The sequence below is a fragment of the Tachypleus tridentatus genome, chromosome 10 (assembly GCF_004210375.1).
Source record: "Tachypleus tridentatus isolate NWPU-2018 chromosome 10, ASM421037v1, whole genome shotgun sequence".
NCBI lineage: Eukaryota > Metazoa > Arthropoda > Merostomata > Xiphosura > Limulidae > Tachypleus > Tachypleus tridentatus.
The window spans coordinates 119,566,320-119,590,336 of NC_134834.1; the positions used below are offsets into that span (position 1 = coordinate 119,566,320).

The 24,017-nt window shown below is 32.4% G+C and overlaps 1 protein-coding gene across 1 annotated transcript in view; it reads right to left on the reverse strand.

The window, feature by feature from the left end:
• Positions 1-1,907: 1,907 nt before the first annotated feature.
• Positions 1,908-24,017, reverse strand: part of LOC143230179 (uncharacterized) — a 37,546-nt gene continuing 15,436 nt past the window's right edge. The window contains exons 9-18 of the mRNA XM_076463296.1: positions 23,262-23,317; positions 18,796-18,902; positions 7,465-7,573; positions 6,734-6,833; positions 5,768-5,807; positions 5,613-5,664; positions 5,181-5,367; positions 3,705-3,831; positions 3,206-3,296; positions 1,908-2,249 (exon numbers count right to left, since the gene is read on the reverse strand). Coding sequence (XP_076319411.1) covers positions 2,175-2,249; positions 3,206-3,296; positions 3,705-3,831; positions 5,181-5,367; positions 5,613-5,664; positions 5,768-5,807; positions 6,734-6,833; positions 7,465-7,573; positions 18,796-18,902; positions 23,262-23,317 — 944 coding nt within the window. The 3' untranslated portion in view covers positions 1,908-2,174. The remainder of the gene's footprint in view (positions 2,250-3,205; positions 3,297-3,704; positions 3,832-5,180; positions 5,368-5,612; positions 5,665-5,767; positions 5,808-6,733; positions 6,834-7,464; positions 7,574-18,795; positions 18,903-23,261; positions 23,318-24,017) is intronic.

A 24,017-nucleotide genomic window follows, 5' to 3' on the forward strand; every position in this document is an offset into this window, starting at 1 on the left:
GTTAATGTCTTTTCTTACGGTTACCTTGTGCAGTGTTAAATATGTGCAAAGGTGCTTTTTTGAAACTGGTTTCTATTTTATAGCTTGTTTATCCTATATAAAAAAATTTTAGCAGTTGTTACATTGTATTTTATATATAATGTTTGTTTTAATATCCATACGAGCTACCTTTAGAAGATAACTTGCATCACTCTAAACATTTAGGTGTTTTGAACAAGGACTGATTGATGGATCACGTTTGTTTATTTTAATTGACTTTCTAAATGCTACTCAGAACACAAACATTTTAAAGATAACCGGTAGATATTTCATATTGAGACTTTGATAGAAATATTTGAATATCTGTTCACATCAGTGTAATATTGCTTGTAAATTTAAATTTATTCATAAAATACGTTATTACAAAAAAAACTATAGTTAACAACTGATAAAATAACATTTAAATTCACTATTAAAACTAAGTTTTATTTTTCATAAAGAACTGTTATTAAAGGTTTTTTAGCTCTTTAAAAGATTATTGTATTTTATCTCCTTTTGTTTACCACAATTTTAACTGAGTGATTGTGATAACAGAAACTTTAAACATGTTAAAATATAGACATCCATCTACTTATACAAAAGTTAATGTTTTAAATATTACATGATCCAATTAAATATGCTATTATGTCTCCCTAGCATTCTCCTGAATATTTTAGTACAAACTATAGAACAATGCCAAAGATAATTCATCATATGTAATGCACTACTGATAATGTTACACTGGTTTTACTAATGTTTTCCAGTTTGTAAGGTCAGATAGCTGTCTGGTACTTCAGTAATTTACATTGTTACTCCATGTGTTCTTGGTAATGATTTTGTTATTGTTCCTAGTTCATAAGTTAATATACTCATTACTACATGTACCTGTGTAAATCACTTTGATCAATTGTGTCAGTGAAAGTAGTCATTCTTTAATGTGGTTTCAATATTTTATTTTTTACAAGCACAATAGTACTCATAGTTGTTCTAAATAATATTCCTATTGGCTAAAAGTTGTTGATAATACAGAATGTTTTATTAGTTATTCAGATATGTTTATTTTTGTTTATAGTATTCATTATACATATTTGATAAGATGTTTAAATACTTTGTTTGATAAATGTTTCCTTAGAAATATAGATTAGTCTCTCCAAGGAACAGTTTCTTCATAACAAATGAGATTTAGTTGTTTGTATGGCTTTGAATTTTGATTTCTTAATCTCTCAGAATATATAAAAAAATTATACTTAGTTTTGTTCTCTGTTACTTTTAATACATTTATATAGAATTATTTTATTAATGATAAAATTAGTAATGGTTGGAGCAGTCATTTTTTATTAAATGTCTTGCATGCACAAGTTGTCTGTTTTATTACCCTACATAATACTCCTAAGTTTCAGGTTGAAACAAACACACTACATTTTGTTCTATGATAATTCCAACAATAACACTCACTCCTCTCATAATTTAAATAAACTCCAGGAATTAACTGTTAATGTTATGTTGTATACTTTCTTGAGCAAAACGTGTTCTGTGGAGTGACAGTCTTTACTTCTTTCATTGTACAAATAAGGATAACGTGGGTAAAACATTAAAGTATTTCTTAGAAAATGGAAATAAAAACATAAGTATAATTACCTTCATAGAAGTGTATTACTGAGAACTGTTTTATTAGTAAACCAGAATCATGTCTTTTATTTCACTATAGTTAAAACATGTAAATTTCAAATCTTCCCATCCAATAAATATTTGAAAGGAATATTAAAGACTTTACTCTAAGTTACTTTTGAATGAATTGTGAAGATCATGGTTTCACCAGGACATTGTATACAAGTTTGCTCTTACAACCAAAATTCAGAAGGAAACTTTTTCAGTTTCAGAAATAATGGAAAGATATTTTTTACATAACACATTCCCCAACATACAAAGTTTAGGTAGATACTTTATTATCATTAGTTGTTCCCCTAAATCAATGATAGAAATCTAACATGTCGCCAACAGCAAAATATGTAATTTTTGTCTACCTAATCACTAGACCATGTATAAACTGTCATAATTATTTAAAAAAAGTTAATTTTACTACTAATTATATTTCTATTGGGCAGACTTATCCAATTACTATATTCAGAAGATAACCAGTAGCCACTGCTGTTGTTTTAACTTTTCATATCTTTCAGACTTGGGAAGTTTTCCAGTTTTAAGTCTAACAGGATTTGGCCCAGTGCCTTTCCCTAGAAGTAGAAATGAAAGGTGATTCACTTAATCAGAAAGTACTGTGTGGAAACTACTTTTCTATGTTAATAGTGAGGATGACTAAACACTATAGATTTCTGTAAGTTAAGTAATTTCATATCAAAACATAAGTCATAAAAGGATAAGTGGCTGATTGAAGAATATATCCTCATTAATGGTAATGTTTCTAGACTTAATTTTTAAATGAAAAACTTACTACACCAAGAAACCTTTTAAAATGTAAATTAACTTGTATTCTAAATGACTTTGCATACACTTGTTCATGAACCAAATTCAAGTTAACCTGTTGTTGGTGAATGTTATTATACTGGTAACTAAACTTTCTCTTTGAAATGTAAAGTAGACAAAACAAGGTTAGTAATTACAATAATTTTTGTATTTACGTTTTAGAATAACATTAACTTATCAAAAGTTTTAAAAAAGGTGTAATGTTTAAAGTAACTAAAGTCTATTCATTGATAATATTAAAGTATGGTAAAGTTTTCTTAACTAAGGCAAAAACCACAAGTTAGTGTTAACTTATCTGTTCTTTTAGGAAGGGTATTCACAGTGAAATTAATTGATGGCAACTATCTATTGTAGAAACACAAGTGGAGAGAATAGTGTTGTATGCCTTTATAGTAATCTGTGGAGACCTATCATAACACACATTCTATACTTGTGTTTCTACAAGCAGGTTTTATTGTTAACTTGTACTGGAAACTTCCATGTATGGTAGCAGGAATTGGGAATGTACAATATTCTATTGATTACCCTAGTTAACATGACATTATTACAAATGAGTAGATAACTAATCAACATAATACATTTAGAGATATTATATTTATTTTTGAAATTCAACCCTGCCATACTTGAAGGAAAAACAGTGAACCACATTAGTTTTTTGCAAGTACTCCACTTAAGACCATTTACACATTCAGTAAGTAAAGTTAACCTGGGGGTCACTCCTGAGAGATGCTATTCCTCCTCCACCTAATGATCTCTTCAGCACAAAGTTCATGCCATGGATTCCTGGAAGGAGGTATCTGAAATACAACAAAGACATATGGTTATTATTACAATACATTTTAGCATCATCTCTGACCACAATAAGCAGGTGTCTAGTTTGGATTATCCCACATGGTCAGGGTGTGGCTATGGTTCTTTATAATAGTCATGAATTATCTTCCAGCCAGGATAACACTGGTCTTATGTTTAATTTCTTGATTCCACAAGACCTGCATTTAGTGAGTGCTGGTGAAGCAAACTGGAACACAAGCTGTTCACCATCAGTAATAAATATGAAACTAAACAACCTTTTGTGTACTTGTTTTATAATTAAAATATGTAGTGATGAAACAATTTCTTGACTTATCTCTAAGTAAGTGGAAGGTTTGTGTTTTACTTCAGTAGTCTGTGTGTGTAAAGTCACACTATTTTAACCAAATTTTTACCTTTGCACTGTGCTTTCTTTATTTGTGGAGTCTTGATCAAATAAATGGTTGAAATACTCCTTTATCTTCTTTGGTGTCAAAGCATTACACAAGTACGGGTAATATGCAGGATGACGAGCAATCACACCTGCAGGAGTAAATAAATACATCATCAGATCAACATCTGGAAAACTGTTTCACCTCATCCTTGGTAGTCCCACTAAAACAAAAGTTAAACTTTGTTCAGTTCTTCCTCAACTGCAGACTATATCAACTTGAACAATGTTTCAGCCCTTTCTCCTCTTGGTAAAAGTATCATACAACAAATGTTGTGACCAGGTTATTTTACTTTTAATTGGTTGAAACAAGACCTCTGAATTTCCTTACATACTTTAGTCACTGCTCCACAGAAAAGAAACTTAAAATTATAATTTTAGTTTTAGGTATTTTTCACTGTTTAACAATTTTGAATACCATCATCTTCTATTATTTATCCTAGACACCAGTCTTTAGAGATAAAATTCTCTTTCATTGCTGTGTCAGGGTTGTGAATTTTGCATGTGTTTTTATTTAGTTTGGTGTCAAAGTCATCACCTACTTATTCCTGACATCTGATGGTGTCATTTCTAATATTGTTCTATAAACTTACTTTATGGGACACAAAGCAATAATTGTTGAGACATTAATGAATGACAACATGTATTAACCTGCCACCATCCACTTCTGAAGGGTGTTATCTGAAACTGAAATGGCTACATTATAGTTATCACTTAAAGAACGGAAAAAAGTTAACAACAGACTGCAGAACAAATGGAACTGGATACAGTTATGTCAATGAGAAAGTAGGTTTATTGTGGAAGAAGCTGGGTACTTGACAACCCACTTAGTAAAGCAGATATGGTCATAAGTTACATTAACAAGTCAGAGTGCATCACCTGAAGCCTTGCAGCCCTCCATGCTTTATCTTTATTTGATTAGCTGGAGCTTTGAAAAGTTTTAAATTGTTTATGAGCTATGTTCACCTGCAAAATAAACACACATGCACAACATATATCTATATAAACTTTATGGATAAATATCACAGTAACATACTGCTAACACTCAGAGAATCAACCATACCATTTTATTCATTCTGTCTTAATGCATTCCATTACTGTTGTTTATCGGTTCAATACACACATTTATTAATACTTGAACATGATGTTCATGTTGAAAAACCTGTTTTTGTATGTGCACTTGTTAACCACCTGGATCTGGTATAACCTACAAAACGTTTTCATTCATGTAATATGTTAGTTTTCAAGGTAGGTGTGGGATTCTCGTACCTGACAGATATATACAGTCTTAACGTTCATTTCAATTTCAGATTGTAGCAACAGCAAACAGAGAACTGGAACTGCATGCAAAGGAAAACCAATAGATCAACTAGCTTAAACCAACACAAAAGAAGCAAAACAGTGTCATTCAAATATACAGATGTATATAAGCTAATATTACCAATGTTACAGGTATCGCCCTTGTCACCACTGCGGGTATAAGCCAGCTCTTCTAGTCTGTATGTAAATTGTCCTTCAGGATGGACGGAATCTTCTACAGATTCAACTTGCAGTTCATCTGAAAATGTTTCTTCATTCTTATCTGATGGCTGGAATGTTTCTGTGTGGTCGTCTGTGTGAATCTTTATCTGTAATAAAGTGGAGAACACATCCCACACTGAAAAGATATTTTTTCTAAAATGCCTCACAAAAAGTATGGTTAACTATCAAATGATTCAACATTAGAATATTTCCTTACACCTATGAATGGTTGAAAGCACAATCTAATAAGTTAGCTACTAAATGAACTGAAACTTGGGTGTTACTCTGTGGACACAATTTACGTAGTAAAACACCTCTTGAGTCACTGTAATGAAGTTAATATAAAACTTACTTCAAGTCTGTCCTTGGGGTGCAAGAAAGAAAATAACTTCAGTACAGGAACTCTACAGTAAAGGAAGATAATATGAAGTGAAATTAAGGAACAAATTTCCTAAGCAAATCTGAACTCACATAAAAAATATAAGTAGGATTGGCAAACAAACTTACGGTTTGGGACGCCCACCTACAAGAGTAGTTAGTCCTGGAGCTGCAAGAAATAAAGAAAGCATTACTTTTGTCAGGAAGGAAAAGCTATTACATAAAGAACTTCTTTGTAAACTTCAGAGAACCTTGTAAAGACAAATTAAAACAGCAACACTATACTGGTTACCATGGAAACAACAATATTGTAATTATTAGCTAGTAAACACTAACAGTGTAAATAAATATCGAATATTAAAAACTGAACAATAAAAGAACGTAGAAGAGCAACACAGTCCCATAAAGAAATAAAAATGAGCTGCACAGAAACATGGATTTTAAACATTGGACTGTAAGGACATACTGACTAGAAACAGTGAAATGTTGATAAATCTTGTTCTTTGTTTATTCACATTAAACTGTCTACAGACTGTTGACTGTATTTATATCTACATAGTTGCTTACTACGATCCTGACAAAAAGCTTGATAAAACTAAAACGTACCAGCTCCCGTAGCTGATGCTGCTAAAACTAAAACGTACCAGCTCCCGTAGCTGATGCTGCTAAAACTAAAACGTACCAGCTCCCGTAGCTGATGCTGCTAAAACTAAAACGTACCAGCTCCCGTAGCTGATGCTGCTAAAACTAAAACGTACCAGCTCCCGTAGCTGATGCTGCTAAAACTAAAACGTGCCAGCTCCGGTAGCTGATGCTGCTAAAACTAAAGCGTGCCAGCTCCGTGGCTGATGCTGCTAAAACTAAAACGTGCCAGCTCCGTAGCTGATGCTGCTAAAACTAAAGCGTGCCAGCTCCGTGGCTGATGCTGCTAAAACTAAAGCGTGCCAGCTCCGTGGCTGATGCTGCTAAAACTAAAGCGTGCCAGCTCCGTGGCTGATGCTGCTAAAACTAAAGCGTGCCAGCTCCCGTAGCTGATGCTGCTAAAACTAAAACGTACCAGCTCCCGTAGCTGATGCTGCTAAAACTAAAACGTACCAGCTCCCGTAGCTGATGCTGCAATCTCCATGCCAAAAATCTCCAAAGCTTGTTTTTCATTGTGATGTACAGCTATCCATAACACTGCCTCTCTTGGAGCCTAAAAATATAAAGACTTAATAACCATTTAAATCTATATACTTCATAATCTACAGAATCATCACTAGAAACTGTAAGTCACTATACGGTGATAACAAAAGATATTACGCTCGTATCTGATATGTATTATTCAGTGTAGCCTCTTCCTTGTAAAACTGTGGTATTTTGTCCCACTCTTCAAGATAACTGATCCAGTTCTCATGAAACATTGCTGCTCTATCCCATTATTAAACGATATATTGTTAATCCTTTAATATAGAATAAGTCTGTCATTAATTTTATAACTATCAGAAAACAAACTTATTTCAAAGTCAAAAAAATTTCTTCATTCAGTGTTATTATATCAGAAGTAAAAAACACAAAATTTGACATTTTTTTGCACAATGAAAAAAGTTAAAATATTTATTAATAGCTACAGCTCAGTAATTTGAGTAAAATGGTCATCATCAGGGTTAGTATCAAACACCACATACTAACCCTGAAACTACAATTCATAATTGCATCAAAGAAATAAAAATCTCTCACTCTTAACACAGTATCACAGTGTGCCTGAGAAAAAATTACCAGCCTTAGTTTATTATGAGACAGCATTTTTATTGAAAGAAAATTAACCAACTTGCACCACAACCCACCTGATCAACTGGTCTGGCTTGTGCTCCATAACTTTGTTCAGACCCCAATATATCTATATGAGTTCTTCTAAAGCCTTCAAGGCCAAGCTTTTTAAATATTTGTGAGCACCTGAAATACAACCAAAGATTAAAACAGTGAACAACTGTTTATGTGAAACAGTACTTTAAATATATATCACTTAAATACAAACAGGTAAATTCTTAACACTAAATTTCACCTGTAAATATGCATTTAATTTCTGGTAACATTAGAAGAAGTGAAAGAAAAGAAATACTGTCCAATTTCCCAAAGACTACACGTACTACTACTGACCAGCTACAAAGCTCATTGCTACTATTTTCTACTTACCACCAAACACCTGTTACAAAGTCTATTACTACTATTTTCTACTTACCACCAAACACCTGTTACAAAGTCTATTACTACTATTTTCTACTTAACACCAAACACCTGTTACAAAGTCTATTACTACTATTTTCTACTTAACACCAAACACCTGTTACAAAGTCTATTACTACTATTTTCTACTTACCACCAAACACCTGTTACAAAAGTCTATTACTACTATTTTCTACTTACCACCAAACACCTGTTACCTACTATTTCTACTTACTACTATTTTCTATTTACTATTTTCAAACACCACCTGTTACAAAGTCTATTACTACTATTTTCTACTTAACACCAAACACCTGTTACAAAGTCTATTACTACTATTTTCTACTTACCACCATTAAACACCTGTTACAAAGCTCATTGCTACTATTTTCTACTTACCACCAAAACACCTGTTACTCCAGCTCTATTGCTACTATTTTCTACTTACCACCAAACACCTGTTACAAAGTCTATTACTACTTTTTTCTACTTACCACCAAACACCTGTTACAAAGCTCTATTACTACTATTTTTTACTACTTACTTCACCAAACACCTGTTACAAAGTCTATTACTACTATTTTCTACTTACCACCAAACACCTGTTACAAAGTCTATTACTACTATTTTCTACTTACCACCAAACACCTGTTACAAAGTCTATTACTACTATTTTCTACTTACCACCAAACACCTGTTACAAAGTCTATTACTACTATTTTCTACTTACCACCAAACACCTGTTACAAAGTCTATTACTACTATTTTCTACTTACCACCAAACACCTGTTACAAAGCTCTATTACTACTTATTTTCTACTACCACCACCAAACACCTGTTACAAAGTCTATTACTACTATTTTCTACTTACCACCAAACACCTGTTACAAAGTCTATTACTACTATTTTCTACTTACCACCAAACACCTGTTACAAAGCTCTATTATTACTATTTTTTTCTACTTACCACCAAACACCTGTTACAAAGTCTATTACTACTATTTTCTACTTACCACCAAACACCTGTTACAAAGCTCATTACTACTATTTTCTACTTACCACCAAACACCTGTTACAAAGTCTATTACTACTATTTTCTACTTACCACCAAACACCTGTTACAAAGTCTATTACTACTATTTTCTACTTACCACCAAACACCTGTTACAAAGCTCATTACTACTATTTTCTACTTACCACCAAACACCTGTTACAAAGCTCATTACTACTATTTTCTACTTAACACCAAACACCTGTTACAAAGTCTATTACTACTATTTTCTACTTACCACCAAACACCTGTTACAAAGTCTCACCATTACTACTATTTTCTACTACTTTTTCTACTTAACACCAAACACCTGTTACAAAGTCTATTACTACTATTTTCTACTTAACACCAAACACCTGTTACAAAGTCTATTACTACTATTTTCTACTTAACACCAAACACCTGTTACAAAGTCTATTACTACTATTTTCTACTTAACAAACACCTGTTAAACACCTGTTACAAAGTTACAAAGTCTATTACTACTATTTTCTACTTAACACCAAACACCTGTTACAAAGTCTATTACTACTATTTTCTACTTACCACCAAACACCTGTTACAAAGTCTATTACTACTATTTTCTACTTAACACCAAACACCTGTTACAAAGTCTATTACTACTATTTTCTACTTACCACCAAACACCTGTTACAAAGTCTATTACTACTATTTTCTACTTAACACCAAACACCTGTTACAAAGTCTATTACTACTATTTTCTACTTACCACCAAACACCTGTTACAAAGTCTATTACTACTATTTTCTACTTACCACCAAACACCTGTTACAAAGCTCATTACTACTATTTTCTACTTACCACCAAACACCTGTTACAAAGTCTATTACTACTATTTTCTACTTACCACCAAACACCTGTTACAAAGCTCATTACTACTATTTTCTACTTAACACCAAACACCTGTTACAAAGCTCATTACTACTATTTTCTACTTAACACCAAACACCTGTTACAAAGCTCATTACTACTATTTTCTACTTAACACCAAACACCTGTTACAAAGTCTATTACTACTATTTTCTACTTACCACCAAACACCTGTTACAAAGCTCATTACTACTATTTTCTACTTAACACCAAACACCTGTTACAAAGTCTATTACTACTATTTTCTACTTAACACCAAACACCTGTTACAAAGTCTATTACTACTATTTTCTACTTAACACCAAACACCTGTTACAAAGTCTATTACTACTATTTTCTACTTAACACCAAACACCTGTTACAAAGTCTATTACTACTATTTTCTACTTAACACCAAACACCTGTTACAAAGTCTATTACTACTATTTTCTACTTAACACCAAACACCTGTTACAAAGCTCATTACTACTATTTTCTACTTAACACCAAACACCTGTTACAAAGTCTATTACTACTATTTTCTACTTAACACCAAACACCTGTTACAAAGCTCATTACTACTATTTTCTACTTAACACCAAACACCTGTTACAAAGCTCATTACTACTATTTTCTACTTAACACCAAACACCTGTTACAAAGTCTATTACTACTATTTTCTACTTACCACCAAACACCTGTTACAAAGTCTATTACTACTATTTTCTACTTAACACCAAACACCTGTTACAAAGTCTATTGCTACTATTTTCTACTTAACACCAAACACCTGTTATAAAGTCTATTACTACTATTTTCTACTTACCACCAAACACCTGTTACAAAGCTCATTACTACTATTTTCTACTTAACACCAAACACCTGTTACAAAGCTCATTGATACTATTTTCTACTTAACACCAAACACCTGTTACAAAGTCTATTACTACTATTTTCTACTTACCACCAAACACCTGTTACAAAGTCTATTACTACTATTTTCTACTTACCACCAAACACCTGTTACAAAGTCTATTACTACTATTTTCTACTTAACACCAAACACCTGTTACAAAGTCTATTACTACTATTTTCTACTTACTACTTACCACCAAACACCTGTTACAAAGTCTATTACTACTATTTTCTACTTACCACCAAACACCTGTTACAAAGTCTATTACTACTATTTTCTACTTACCACCAAACACCTGTTACAAAGTCTATTACTACTATTTTCTACTTAACACCAAACACCTGTTACAAAGTCTATTACTACTATTTTCTACTTACCACCAAACACCTGTTACAAAGTCATTGTTACTATTTTCTACTTAACACCAAACACCTGTTACAAAGCTCATTGCTACTATTTTCTACTTACCACCAAACACCTGTTACAAAGTCTATTACTACTATTTTCTACTTACCACCAAACACCTGTTACAAAGTCTATTACTACTATTTTCTACTTAACACCAAACACCTGTTACAAAGTCTATTACTACTATTTTCTACTTACCACCAAACACCTGTTACAAAGTCTATTACTACTATTTTCTACTTACCACCAAACACCTGTTACAAAGTCTATTACTACTATTTTCTACTTACCACCAAACACCTGTTACAAAGCTCATTGCTACTATTTTCTACTTAACACCAAACACCTGTTACAAAGTCTATTACTACTATTTTCTACTTACCACCAAACACCTGTTACAAAGTCTATTACTACTATTTTCTACTTAACACCAAACACCTGTTACAAAGTCTATTACTACTATTTTCTACTTACCACCAAACACCTGTTACAAAGTCTATTGCTACTATTTTCTACTTACCACACCAAACACCTGTTAAAAGCTCATTGCTACTATTTTCTACTTACCACCAAACACCTGTTACAAAGTCTATTACTACTATTTTCTACTTACCACCAAACACCTGTTACAAAGCTCATTACTACTATTTTCTACTTAACACCAAACACCTGTTACAAAGTCTATTACTACTATTTTCTACTTACCACCAAACACCTGTTACAAAGCTCATTGCTACTATTTTCTACTTACCACCAAACACCTGTTACAAAGTCTATTACTACTATTTTCTACTTACCACCAAACACCTGTTACAAAGTCTCATTACTACTATTTTCTATTTTCTACTTAACACCAAACACCTGTTACAAAGCTCATTACTACTATTTTCTACTTACCACCAAACACCTGTTACAAAGTCTATTGCTACTATTTTCTACTTAACACCAAACACCTGTTACAAAGTCTATTACTACTATTTTCTACTTAACACCAAACACCTGTTACAAAGCTCATTACTACTATTTTCTACTTAACACCAAACACCTGTTACAAAGCTCATTGTTACTATTTTCTACTTAACACCAAACACCTGTTACAAAGCTCATTACTACTATTTTCTACTTAACACCAAACACCTGTTACAAAGCTCATTACTACTATTTTCTACTTAACACCAAACACCTGTTACAAAGCTCATTACTACTATTTTCTACTTAACACCAAACACCTGTTACAAAGTCTATTACTACTTTTTCTACTTATTTTTATTACTACTATTTTCTACTTACCACCAAACACCTGTTACAAAGTCTATTACTACTATTTTCTACTTACCACCAAACACCTGTTACAAAGTCTATTACTACTATTTTCTACTTAACACCAAACACCTGTTACAAAGTCTATTACTACTATTTTCTACTTACCACCAAACACCTGTTACAAAGTCTATTACTACTTATTTTCTACTTACCACCAAACACCTGTTACAAAGTCTATTACTACTATTTTCTACTTACCACCAAACACCTGTTACAAAGCTCTTGTTACTATTTTCTACTTCTACTTTAACACCAAACACTTACCACCAAACACCTGTTACAAAGTCTATTACTACTATTTTCTACTTAACACCAAACACCTGTTACAAAGCTCTATTACTATTTTCTACTACTTTGTTACTATTACTTATTTTCTACTTAACACCAAACACCTGTTACAAAGCTCTATTACTACTATTTTCTACTTACACACCAAACACCTGTTACAAAGTCTATTACTACTATTTTCTACTTAACACCAAACACCTGTTACAAAGCTCATTGTTACTATTTTCTACTTAACACCAAACACCTGTTACAAAGTCTATTACTACTATTTTCTACTTAACACCAAACACCTGTTACAAAGCTCATTGTTACTATTTTCTACTTAACACCAAACACCTGTTACAAAGCTCATTGTTACTATTTTCTACTTAACACCAAACACCTGTTACAAAGTCTATTACTACTATTTTCTACTTAACACCAAACACCTGTTACAAAGCTCATTGCTACTATTTTCTACTTAACACCAAACACCTGTTACAAAGCTCATTGTTACTATTTTCTACTTAACACCAAACACCTGTTACAAAGTCTATTACTACTATTTTCTACTTAACACCAAACACCTGTTACAAAGCTCTATTACTACTATTTTCTACTTAACACCAAACACCTGTTACAAAGCTCATTGTTACTATTTTCTACTTAACACCAAACACCTGTTACAAAGCTCATTGCTACTATTTTCTACTTACCACCAAACACCTGTTACAAAGTCTATTACTACTATTTTCTACTTACCACCAAACACCTGTTACAAAGCTCATTGTTACTATTTTCTACTTAACACCAAACACCTGTTACAAAGCTCATTGCTACTATTTTCTACTTAACACCAAACACCTGTTACAAAGCTCATTACTACTATTTTCTACTTAACACCAAACACCTGTTACAAAGCTCATTGTTACTATTTTCTACTTAACACCAAACACCTGTTACAAAGCTCATTGTTACTATTTTCTACTTAACACCAAACACCTGTTACAAAGCTCATTGCTACTATTTTCTACTTAACACCAAACACCTGTTACAAAGCTCATTGTTACTATTTTCTACTTAACACCAAACACCTGTTACAAAGCTCATTGTTACTATTTTCTACTTAACACCAAACACCTGTTACAAAGCTCATTGTTACTATTTTCTACTTAACACCAAACACCTGTTACAAAGCTCATTGCTACTATTTTCTACTTAACACCAAACACCTGTTACAAAGCTCATTGTTACTATTTTCTACTTAACACCAAACACCTGTTACAAAGCTCATTGCTACTTATTTTCTACTTAACACCAAACACCTGTTACAAAGCTCATTGTTACTATTTTCTATTATTTTCTGTTACTTATTGTTACTTATTTTCTACACCAAACACCTGTTACAAAGCTCATTGCTACTATTTTCTACTTAACACCAAACACCTGTTACAAAGCTCATTGTTACTATTTTCTACTTAACACCAAACACCTGTTACAAAGCTCATTGCTACTATTTTCTACTTAACACCAAACACCTGTTACAAAGCTCATTGCTACTATTTTCTACTTAACACCAAACACCTGTTACAAAGCTCATTGTTACTATTTTCTACTTAACACCAAACACCTGTTACAAAGCTCATTGTTACTATTTTCTACTTAACACCAAACACCTGTTACAAAGCTCATTGCTACTATTTTCTACTTAACACCAAACACCTGTTACAAAGCTCATTGCTACTATTTTCTACTTAACACCAAACACCTGTTACAAAGCTCATTGTTACTATTTTCTACTTAACACCAAACACCTGTTACAAAGCTCATTGTTACTATTTTCTACTTAACACCAAACACCTGTTACAAAGCTCATTGTTACTATTTTCTACTTAACACCAAACACCTGTTACAAAGCTCATTGCTACTATTTTCTACTTAACACCAAACACCTGTTACAAAGCTCATTGTTACTATTTTCTATTTTCTATTGTTACTATTTTCTACTTAACACCAAACACCTGTTACAAAGCTCATTGTTACTATTTTCTACTTAACACCAAACACCTGTTACAAAGCTCATTGTTACTATTTTCTACTTAACACCAAACACCTGTTACAAAGCTCATTGCTACTTATTTTCTACTTAACACCAAACACCTGTTACAAAGCTCATTACTACTATTTTCTACTTAACACCAAACACCTGTTACAAAGCTCATTGCTACTATTTTCTACTTAACACCAAACACCTGTTACAAAGCTCATTGTTACTATTTTCTACTTAACACCAAACACCTGTTACAAAGCTCATTGCTACTATTTTCTACTTAACACCAAACACCTGTTACAAAGCTCATTGCTACTATTTTCTACTTAACACCAAACACCTGTTACAAAGCTCATTGTTACTTATTTTCTACTTACCACCAAACACCTGTTACAAAGCTCATTGTTACTATTTTCTACTTACCACCAAACACCTGTTACAAAGCTCATTGCTACTATTTTCTACTTACCACCAAACACCTGTTACAAAGCTCATTGTTACTATTTTCTACTTACCACCAAACACCTGTTACAAAGCTCATTGTTACTATTTTCTACTTACCACCAAACACCTGTTACAAAGCTCATTGTTACTATTTTCTACTTAACACCAAACACCTGTTACAAAGCTCATTGCTACTATTTTCTACTTAACACCAAACACCTGTTACAAAGCTCATTGCTACTATTTTCTACTTAACACCAAACACCTGTTACAAAGCTCATTGTTACTATTTTCTACTTAACACCAAACACCTGTTACAAAGCTCATTGTTACTATTTTCTACTTAACACCAAACACCTGTTACAAAGCTCATTGTTACTATTTTCTACTTAACACCAAACACCTGTTACAAAGCTCTATTGCTACTATTTTCTACTTAACACCAAACACCTGTTACAAAGCTCTATTTTCTACTTACTGTTACAAAGTCTATTACTATTATTTTCTACTTAACACCAAACACCTGTTACAAAGTCTATTACTACTATTTTCTACTTAACACCAAACACCTGTTACAAAGCTATTGTTACTATTTTCTACTTAACACCAAACACCTGTTACAAAGCTCATTGTTACTACTTAACACCATTTTCTACTTTAACATTTTCTACTTAACAAAACACCTGTTACAAAGCTCATTGTTACTATTTTCTACTTAACACCAAACACCTGTTACAAAGCTCATTGTTACTATTTTCTACTTAACACCAAACACCTGTTACAAAGCTCATTGTTACTATTTTCTACTTAACACCAAACACCTGTTACAAAGCTCATTGTTACTATTTTCTACTTAACACCAAACACCTGTTACAAAGCTCATTGCTACTTATTTTCTACTTAACACCAAACACCTGTTACAAAGCTCATTGCTACTATTTTCTACTTAACACCAAACACCTGTTACAAAGCTCATTGTTACTATTTTCTACTTAACACCAAACACCTGTTACAAAGTCTATTGTTACTATTTTCTACTTAACACCAAACACCTGTTACAAAGCTCATTGTTACTATTTTCTACTTAACACCAAACACCTGTTACAAAGCTCATTGCTACTATTTTCTACTTAACACCAAACACCTGTTACAAAGCTCATTGCTACTATTTTCTACTTAACACCAAACACCTGTTACAAAGCTCATTGCTACTATTTTCTACTTAACACCAAACACCTGTTACAAAGCTCATTGTTACTATTTTCTACTTAACACCAAACACCTGTTACAAAGCTCATTGTTACTATTTTCTACTTAACACCAAACACCTGTTACAAAGCTCATTGTTACTATTTTCTACTTAACACCAAACACCTGTTACAAAGCTCATTGTTACTATTTTCTACTTAACACCAAACACCTGTTACAAAGTTCATTGTTACTATTTTCTACTTAACACCAAACACCTGTTACAAAGTCTATTACTACTATTTTCTACTTAACACCAAACACCTGTTACAAAGTTCATTGTTACTATTTTCTACTTAACACCAAACACCTGTTACAAAGTCTATTACTACTATTTTCTACTTAACACCAAACACCTGTTACAAAGCTCATTGCTACTATTTTCTACTTAACACCAAACACCTGTTACAAAGCTCATTGTTACTATTTTCTACTTAACACCAAACACCTGTTACAAAGCTCATTGTTACTATTTTCTACTTAACACCAAACACCTGTTACAAAGCTCATTGCTACTATTTTCTACTTAACACCAAACACCTGTTACAAAGCTCATTGCTACTATTTTCTACTTAACACCAAACACCTGTTACAAAGCTCATTGTTACTATTTTCTACTTACCACCAAACACCTGTTACAAAGCTCATTGTTACTATTTTCTACTTACCACCAAACACCTGTTACAAAGCTCATTGTTACTATTTTCTACTTAACACCAAACACCTGTTACAAAGCTCATTGCTACTATTTTCTACTTAACACCAAACACCTGTTACAAAGCTCATTACTACTATTTTCTACTTAACACCAAACACCTGTTACAAAGTCTATTACTACTATTTTCTACTTACCACCAAACACCTGTTACAAAGTCTATTACTACTATTTTCTACTTAACACCAAACACCTGTTACAAAGCTCATTGCTACTATTTTCTACTTAACACCAAACACCTGTTACAAAGCTCATTGTTACTATTTTCTACTTAACACCAAACACCTGTTACAAAGCTCATTGTTACTATTTTCTACTTAACACCAAACACCTGTTACAAAGCTCATTGCTACTATTTTCTACTTAACACCAAACACCTGTTACAAAGCTCATTGCTACTATTTTCTACTTACCACCAAACACCTGTTACAAAGCTCATTGTTACTATTTTCTACTTACCACCAAACACCTGTTACAAAGCTCATTGTTACTATTTTCTACTTACCACCAAACACCTGTTACAAAGCTCATTGTTACTATTTTCTATTTAACACCAAACACCTGTTACAAAGCTCATTGCTACTATTTTCTACTTAACACCAAACACCTGTTACAAAGCTCATTACTACTATTTTCTACTTAACACCAAACACCTGTTACAAAGTCTATTACTACTATTTTCTACTTACCACCAAACACCTGTTACAAAGTCTATTACTACTATTTTCTACTTAACACCAAACACCTGTTACAAAGCTCATTGCTACTATTTTCTACTTACCACCAAACACCTGTTACAAAGTCTATTACTACTATTTTCTACTTACCACCAAACACCTGTTACAAAGTCTATTACTACTATTTTCTACTTACCACCAAACACCTGTTACAAAGTCTATTACTACTATTTTCTACTTACCACCAAACACCTGTTACAAAGCTCATTACTACTATTTTCTACTTAACAACAAACACCTGTTACAAAGCTCATTACTACTATTTTCTACTTAACACCAAACACCTGTTACAAAGCTCATTGTTACTATTTTCTACTTAACACCAAACACCTGTTACAAAGCTCATTGTTACTATTTTCTACTTAACACCAAACACCTGTTACAAAGCTCATTGCTACTATTTTCTACTTAACACCAAACACCTGTTACAAAGCTCATTGTTACTATTTTCTACTTAACAACAAACACCTGTTACAAAGCTCATTACTACTATTTTCTACTTAACACCAAACACCTGTTACAAAGCTCATTGCTACTATTTTCTACTTAACACCAAACACCTGTTACAAAGCTCATTGTTACTATTTTCTACTTACCACCAAACACCTGTTACAAAGCTCATTGTTACTATTTTCTACTTAACACCAAACACCTGTTACAAAGCTCATTGTTACTATTTTCTACTTAACACCAAACACCTGTTACAAAGCTCATTGTTACTATTTTCTACTTAACACCAAACACCTGTTACAAAGTCTATTGCTACTATTTTCTACTTACCACCAAACACCTGTTACAAAGCTCATTGCTACTATTTTCTACTTACCACCAAACACCTGTTACAAAGCTCATTACTACTATTTTCTACTTAACAACTTCACACAGTCTACTATTACTGCTCACTCTCTGAATGAACTGTTACCTTTTCAGAATAGCCTCAGCAGTTTTCTGTGCTTTTTGGATGGAGCGAGGGCCTTTAACTGGACAGACTGCAGTGGCTCGAAACCCATCACTATATGTGGCACAAACCTAATCAAAGGTTAAATATTCAAGATATTGATAAGAATTTATAACACGTAATCAATTAATGTAAGTCAAGAGGTAATATCAGGAGACGTGGCATTTTAGTAATAACAATGCACACAACTTAGCAGAATAAATAGAATGTAGAATGTGCAATACATTAAAGTAGATTTAGAAAGAGTTTCTGAAGGACTTAATACATGCCAGACTTTATTAATATCTAAGTTCAGATCTTATGTGTCACTTTAACTGTAGTTTAAATATTCTATAATTTATTATGTGAACAAGTCTATGGTAAGTATGAATGAAGTCAGAAGCTAAATTAAAATAACCAACAAAAAATGTTACCAAGTTCTGGCATTTAATCATACATCTCCTTCATAACACTATGTAACATAATTATTACATTATGTAACATAATTACTACACTATGTAACAAAATGTTTACTTTTTCTTGTTCCTGGACAGAATGTGTTGTTTCCCAATTGCTTATGCCTAAATTACATGGAAAAGACCTATTTTTCTCTTCAAACTTTGCTTTTGTGACCTAGGAGTGTATAACAAAAACATAATAGGAGACTATATTTGGAGGCTGATATGTGAAAATGATTTACATTACAGTTCCAAATCTTGAAAAACTATTCACTTCTAAACATTTTTGTATAATTTTAGTATAAATACATGTAAATTTTGATTCACATGTTGTTTTATTCAGACCTTATGTAAATGAAAATGTGCAAATTTGCCTGTTTTTATATAGAAAATAGATTAATTTCTAAATTTCATTATCCAGGTCACAAAAGCAAAGTTTGAAGGGAATAATGACCGTTTTCTGTACTTTTACAACATAAGCAATTAAGAAATAACACATACTATCCAGGAACAAAATTTGTGTTATATAGTGTAATAAGTTTTTACTGAAAACAGATGTATCTGTGGAGCTATTTTAACACAAGTATCTGATAAAATTTTGTAATCGATTAATTAGTATGACTATGGGGACATTCACAATATTGTTTTCTCACTTCCTGGTCTCCACAGACTCACTATTATTTCAACATTTCTCACTTCCTGGTCTCCACAGACTCACTAATATTTCAGCATTTCTCACTTCCTGGTCTCCACAGACTCACTAATATTTCAGCATTTCTCACTTCCTGGTCTCCACAGACTCACTATTATTTCAGCATTTCTCACTTCCTGGTCTACACAAACTCACTAATATTTCAACATTTCTCACTTCCTGGTCTACACAGACTCACTAATATTTCAACATTTCTCACTTCCTGGTCTCCACAGACTCACTAATATTTCAACATTTCTCACTTCCTGGTCTTCACAGACTCACTAATATTTCAACATTTCTCACTTCCTGGTCTCCACAGACTCACTATTATTTCAGCATTTCTCACTTCCTGGTCTCCACAGACTCACTAATATTTCAACATTTCTCACTTCCTGGTCTCCACAGACTCACTATTATTTCAGCATTTCTCACTTCCTGGTCTACACAAACTCACTAATATTTCAACATTTCTCACTTCCTGGTCTCCACAGACTCACTATTATTTCAGCATTTCTCACTTCCTGGTCTACACAAACTCACTACTATTTCAACATTTTCACTTCCTGGTCTTCACAGACTCACTAATATTTCAACATTTCTCACTTCCTGGTTCTACAGACTCACTATTATTTCAGCATTTTCACTTCCTGGTTCTCTACAGACTCACTAATATTTCAACATTTTCACTTCCTGGTTCTACAGACTCACTAATATTTCAACATTTCACTTCCTGGTCTTCACAGACTCACTAATATTTCAACATTTCTCACTTCCTGGTTCCACAGACTCACTATTATTTCAGCATTTTCTCACTTCCTGGTTCTCCACAGACTCACTAATATTTCAACATTTTCACTTCCTGGTTCCCACAGACTCACTATTATTTCAGCATTTCACTTCCTGGTCTACACAAACTCACTAATATTTCAACATTTCTCACTTCCTGGTCTTCACAGACTCACTAATATTTCAACATTTTCACTTCCTGGTCTCTTACAGACTCACTATTATTTCAACATTTTCACTTCCTGGTTCTCCACAGACTCACTAATATTTCAACATTTTCACTTCCTGGTTCTCACAGACTCACTAATATTTTAACATTTCTCACTTCCTGGTTCTCCACAGACTCACTAATATTTCAACATTTCTCACTTCCTGGTTCTACAGACTCACTAATATTTCAACATTTCTCACTTCCTAGTCTCCACAGACTCACTAATATTTCAACATTTCTCACTTCCTGGTCTCCACAGACTCACTATTATTTCAACATTTCTCACTTCCTGGTCTCCACAGACTCACTATTATTTCAACATTTCTCACTTCCTGGTCTCCACAGACTCACTAATATTTCAACATTTCTCACTTCCTGGTCTACACAGTCTCACTAATATTTCAACATTTCTCACTTCCTGGTCTCCACAGACTCACTAATATTTCAACATTTCTCACTTCCTGGTCTCCACAGACTCACTATTATTTCAACATTTCTCACTTCCTGGTGTCCACAGACTTACAAATATTTAGATTTATTTCCAACATTTGATATTAGTCAATATGGTTTCACTAGGATAAAATATCCCATTACAAACCTTATGTACACAGAGTCAATCCATTTCATTCAAATACTTATTTAAGCCTTCCATTAAATTTACTATATATGGAGGCAGCCTACCTCATTACAAAAATAAAACTAACTTATTTAAAGACTGTCATGCTATCAAAACTTGGGTCCCCTAGTTTTACTGTTCTTACCAAAAGTAAGGTACAAGATTTAAAAACAAAGGGGGGTGGAACATAAATTTTGCTGAATTTTCTTCACTTTGAGATAATGTTTTACTTTTCTCAACTTCTCATGATTTGTAGATCTCTCAAGCACTGTTTTGATCACTCTTGTTAAGACTAAAATGTTTTAATTCTTCAACCTTTAATATTTTACAATGAAGGATAGAACTATTTTAAGTTATCTATGTCAGTGTTTTTCAAAATGTTTTGGTCTATAAACTACTTTGGTAGAACAGAAGACCTCAAGAATTACCAACTGGTCCTACCCTTCCTGTTCTGTTCTCTCATACTGTCCTAGCTGTGGAATTTGACATTAGTGATTTCTAATTCAGACCAGCTGACAGTGATTTCTAGACCCAATTTTGAGAACCACTTATCAATATTTTTCTTCAAAGTTAATAATATAAATAAAATTATAAGAAACTTAAGAACAGAATTATTAAAAAATAAAAAAAACTGACATTACTATTATCCAACATTTATTTTTAACACTACTTAAAAATTCATATAGGTCTCAGAATGAAGAAATTTTACAATGGCTAATCAATAGAATATATTGATGTATCTCAGAACGACTGGTATGGGTATTAACATTTTTATTGATAAGTAGAGAACAACGTTTTGACTTTCCTAGGTTAACCTAAAGATAATCTAGGAAGGTTGAAATGTTGTTCTCTGTTTATCAATAAAAGTGTTAATACCTGTACCAGCCATTCTGAGATACATTTTTATTTCAAGTGGGTTTCTTGTCATCAAGAATAGAATATATTGTATTAGTTTCTGTGGATTTCACTATACATCATCATTAAATATTTGGAAAAGAAAGTACATTCTCAACTCATATCTTGTAGAAAGTACATTCTCAACTAATACCTTGTAGAAAGTACATTCTCAACTAATACCTTGTAGAAAGTACATTCTCAAATAATACCTTGTAGAAAGTACATTCTCAAGTAATACCTTGTAGAAAGTACATTCTCAAGTAATACCTTGTAGAAAGTACATTCTCAACTAATACCTTGTAGAAAGTACATTCTCAACTAATACCTTGTAGAAAGTACATTCTCAACTCATACCTTGTAGAAAGTACATTCTCAACTCATACCTTGTAGAAAGTACATTCTCAACTAATACCTTGTAGAAAGTACATTCTCAACTCATACCTTGTAGAAAGTACATTCTCAACTAATACCTTGTAGAAAGTACATTCTCAAATAATACCTTGTAGAAAGTACATTCTCAACTAATACCTTGTAGAAAGTACATTCTCAACTAATACCTTGTAGAAAGTACATTCTCAACTAATACCTTGTAGAAAGTACATTCTCAACTAATACCTTGTAGAAAGTACATTCTCAACTAATACCTTGTAGAAAGTACATTCTCAACTAATACCTTGTAGAAAGTACATTCTCAACTAATACCTTGTAGAAAGTACATTCTCAACTCATACCTTGTAGAAAGTACATTCTCAACTAATACCTTGTAGAAAGTACATTCTCAACTAATACCTTGTAGAAAGGTGATGCAGGTCGTCCTTTTGCTCCTTCAACTAGAACTTCATTTTCTACAAACAGAAATGTTAATAGAGTAAAGAATTCATTAAAATAAAACCAGAGAACTCAGATTAATTACATATTTTTGTTAAATCAGAGAACTCAGATTAATTACATATTTTTGGTCTTACAATAAAACATTTATACAAATAAGCTAAAAAATAACTATAAATATTTTATCTGATGCTAAAATGACTGACATTGAATTCTTCTAAAATTAATTATATTTGACATTACATTAGGCCCATTATATTTTTTAACCTTACATTCTTAATCTAGTTCTTTAGAGATATTCAAGAATTAGAAAAATGTATAATAACAATATTTCAACCACACTATATTAATCACATCTGTTATTGACTATGATTTTCCTTCAATTCATAGTTTGTCAGGTTGAAATACCATTATACACTCTCCTAATACTTGCAAATCCTCAAGGGACTAGATTAGGAACAGAGCATTAAAAAATATAACCCTAACACAATATCTTACAGCAAATATAATTAATAATAATCATGCTTCTCCAGCTAGCAAAAGGTATTCACACTATTACAGCTCTTCTAAAATGACATGTAGTAACAATAAACTAATGCAACATGACATGTAGTAACAATAAACTAACCTAATATGACATGTAGTAACAATAAACCAATGCAACATGATATGCAGCAACAACAAACTAACCTACTATGATATGTAGTAACAGTAAAC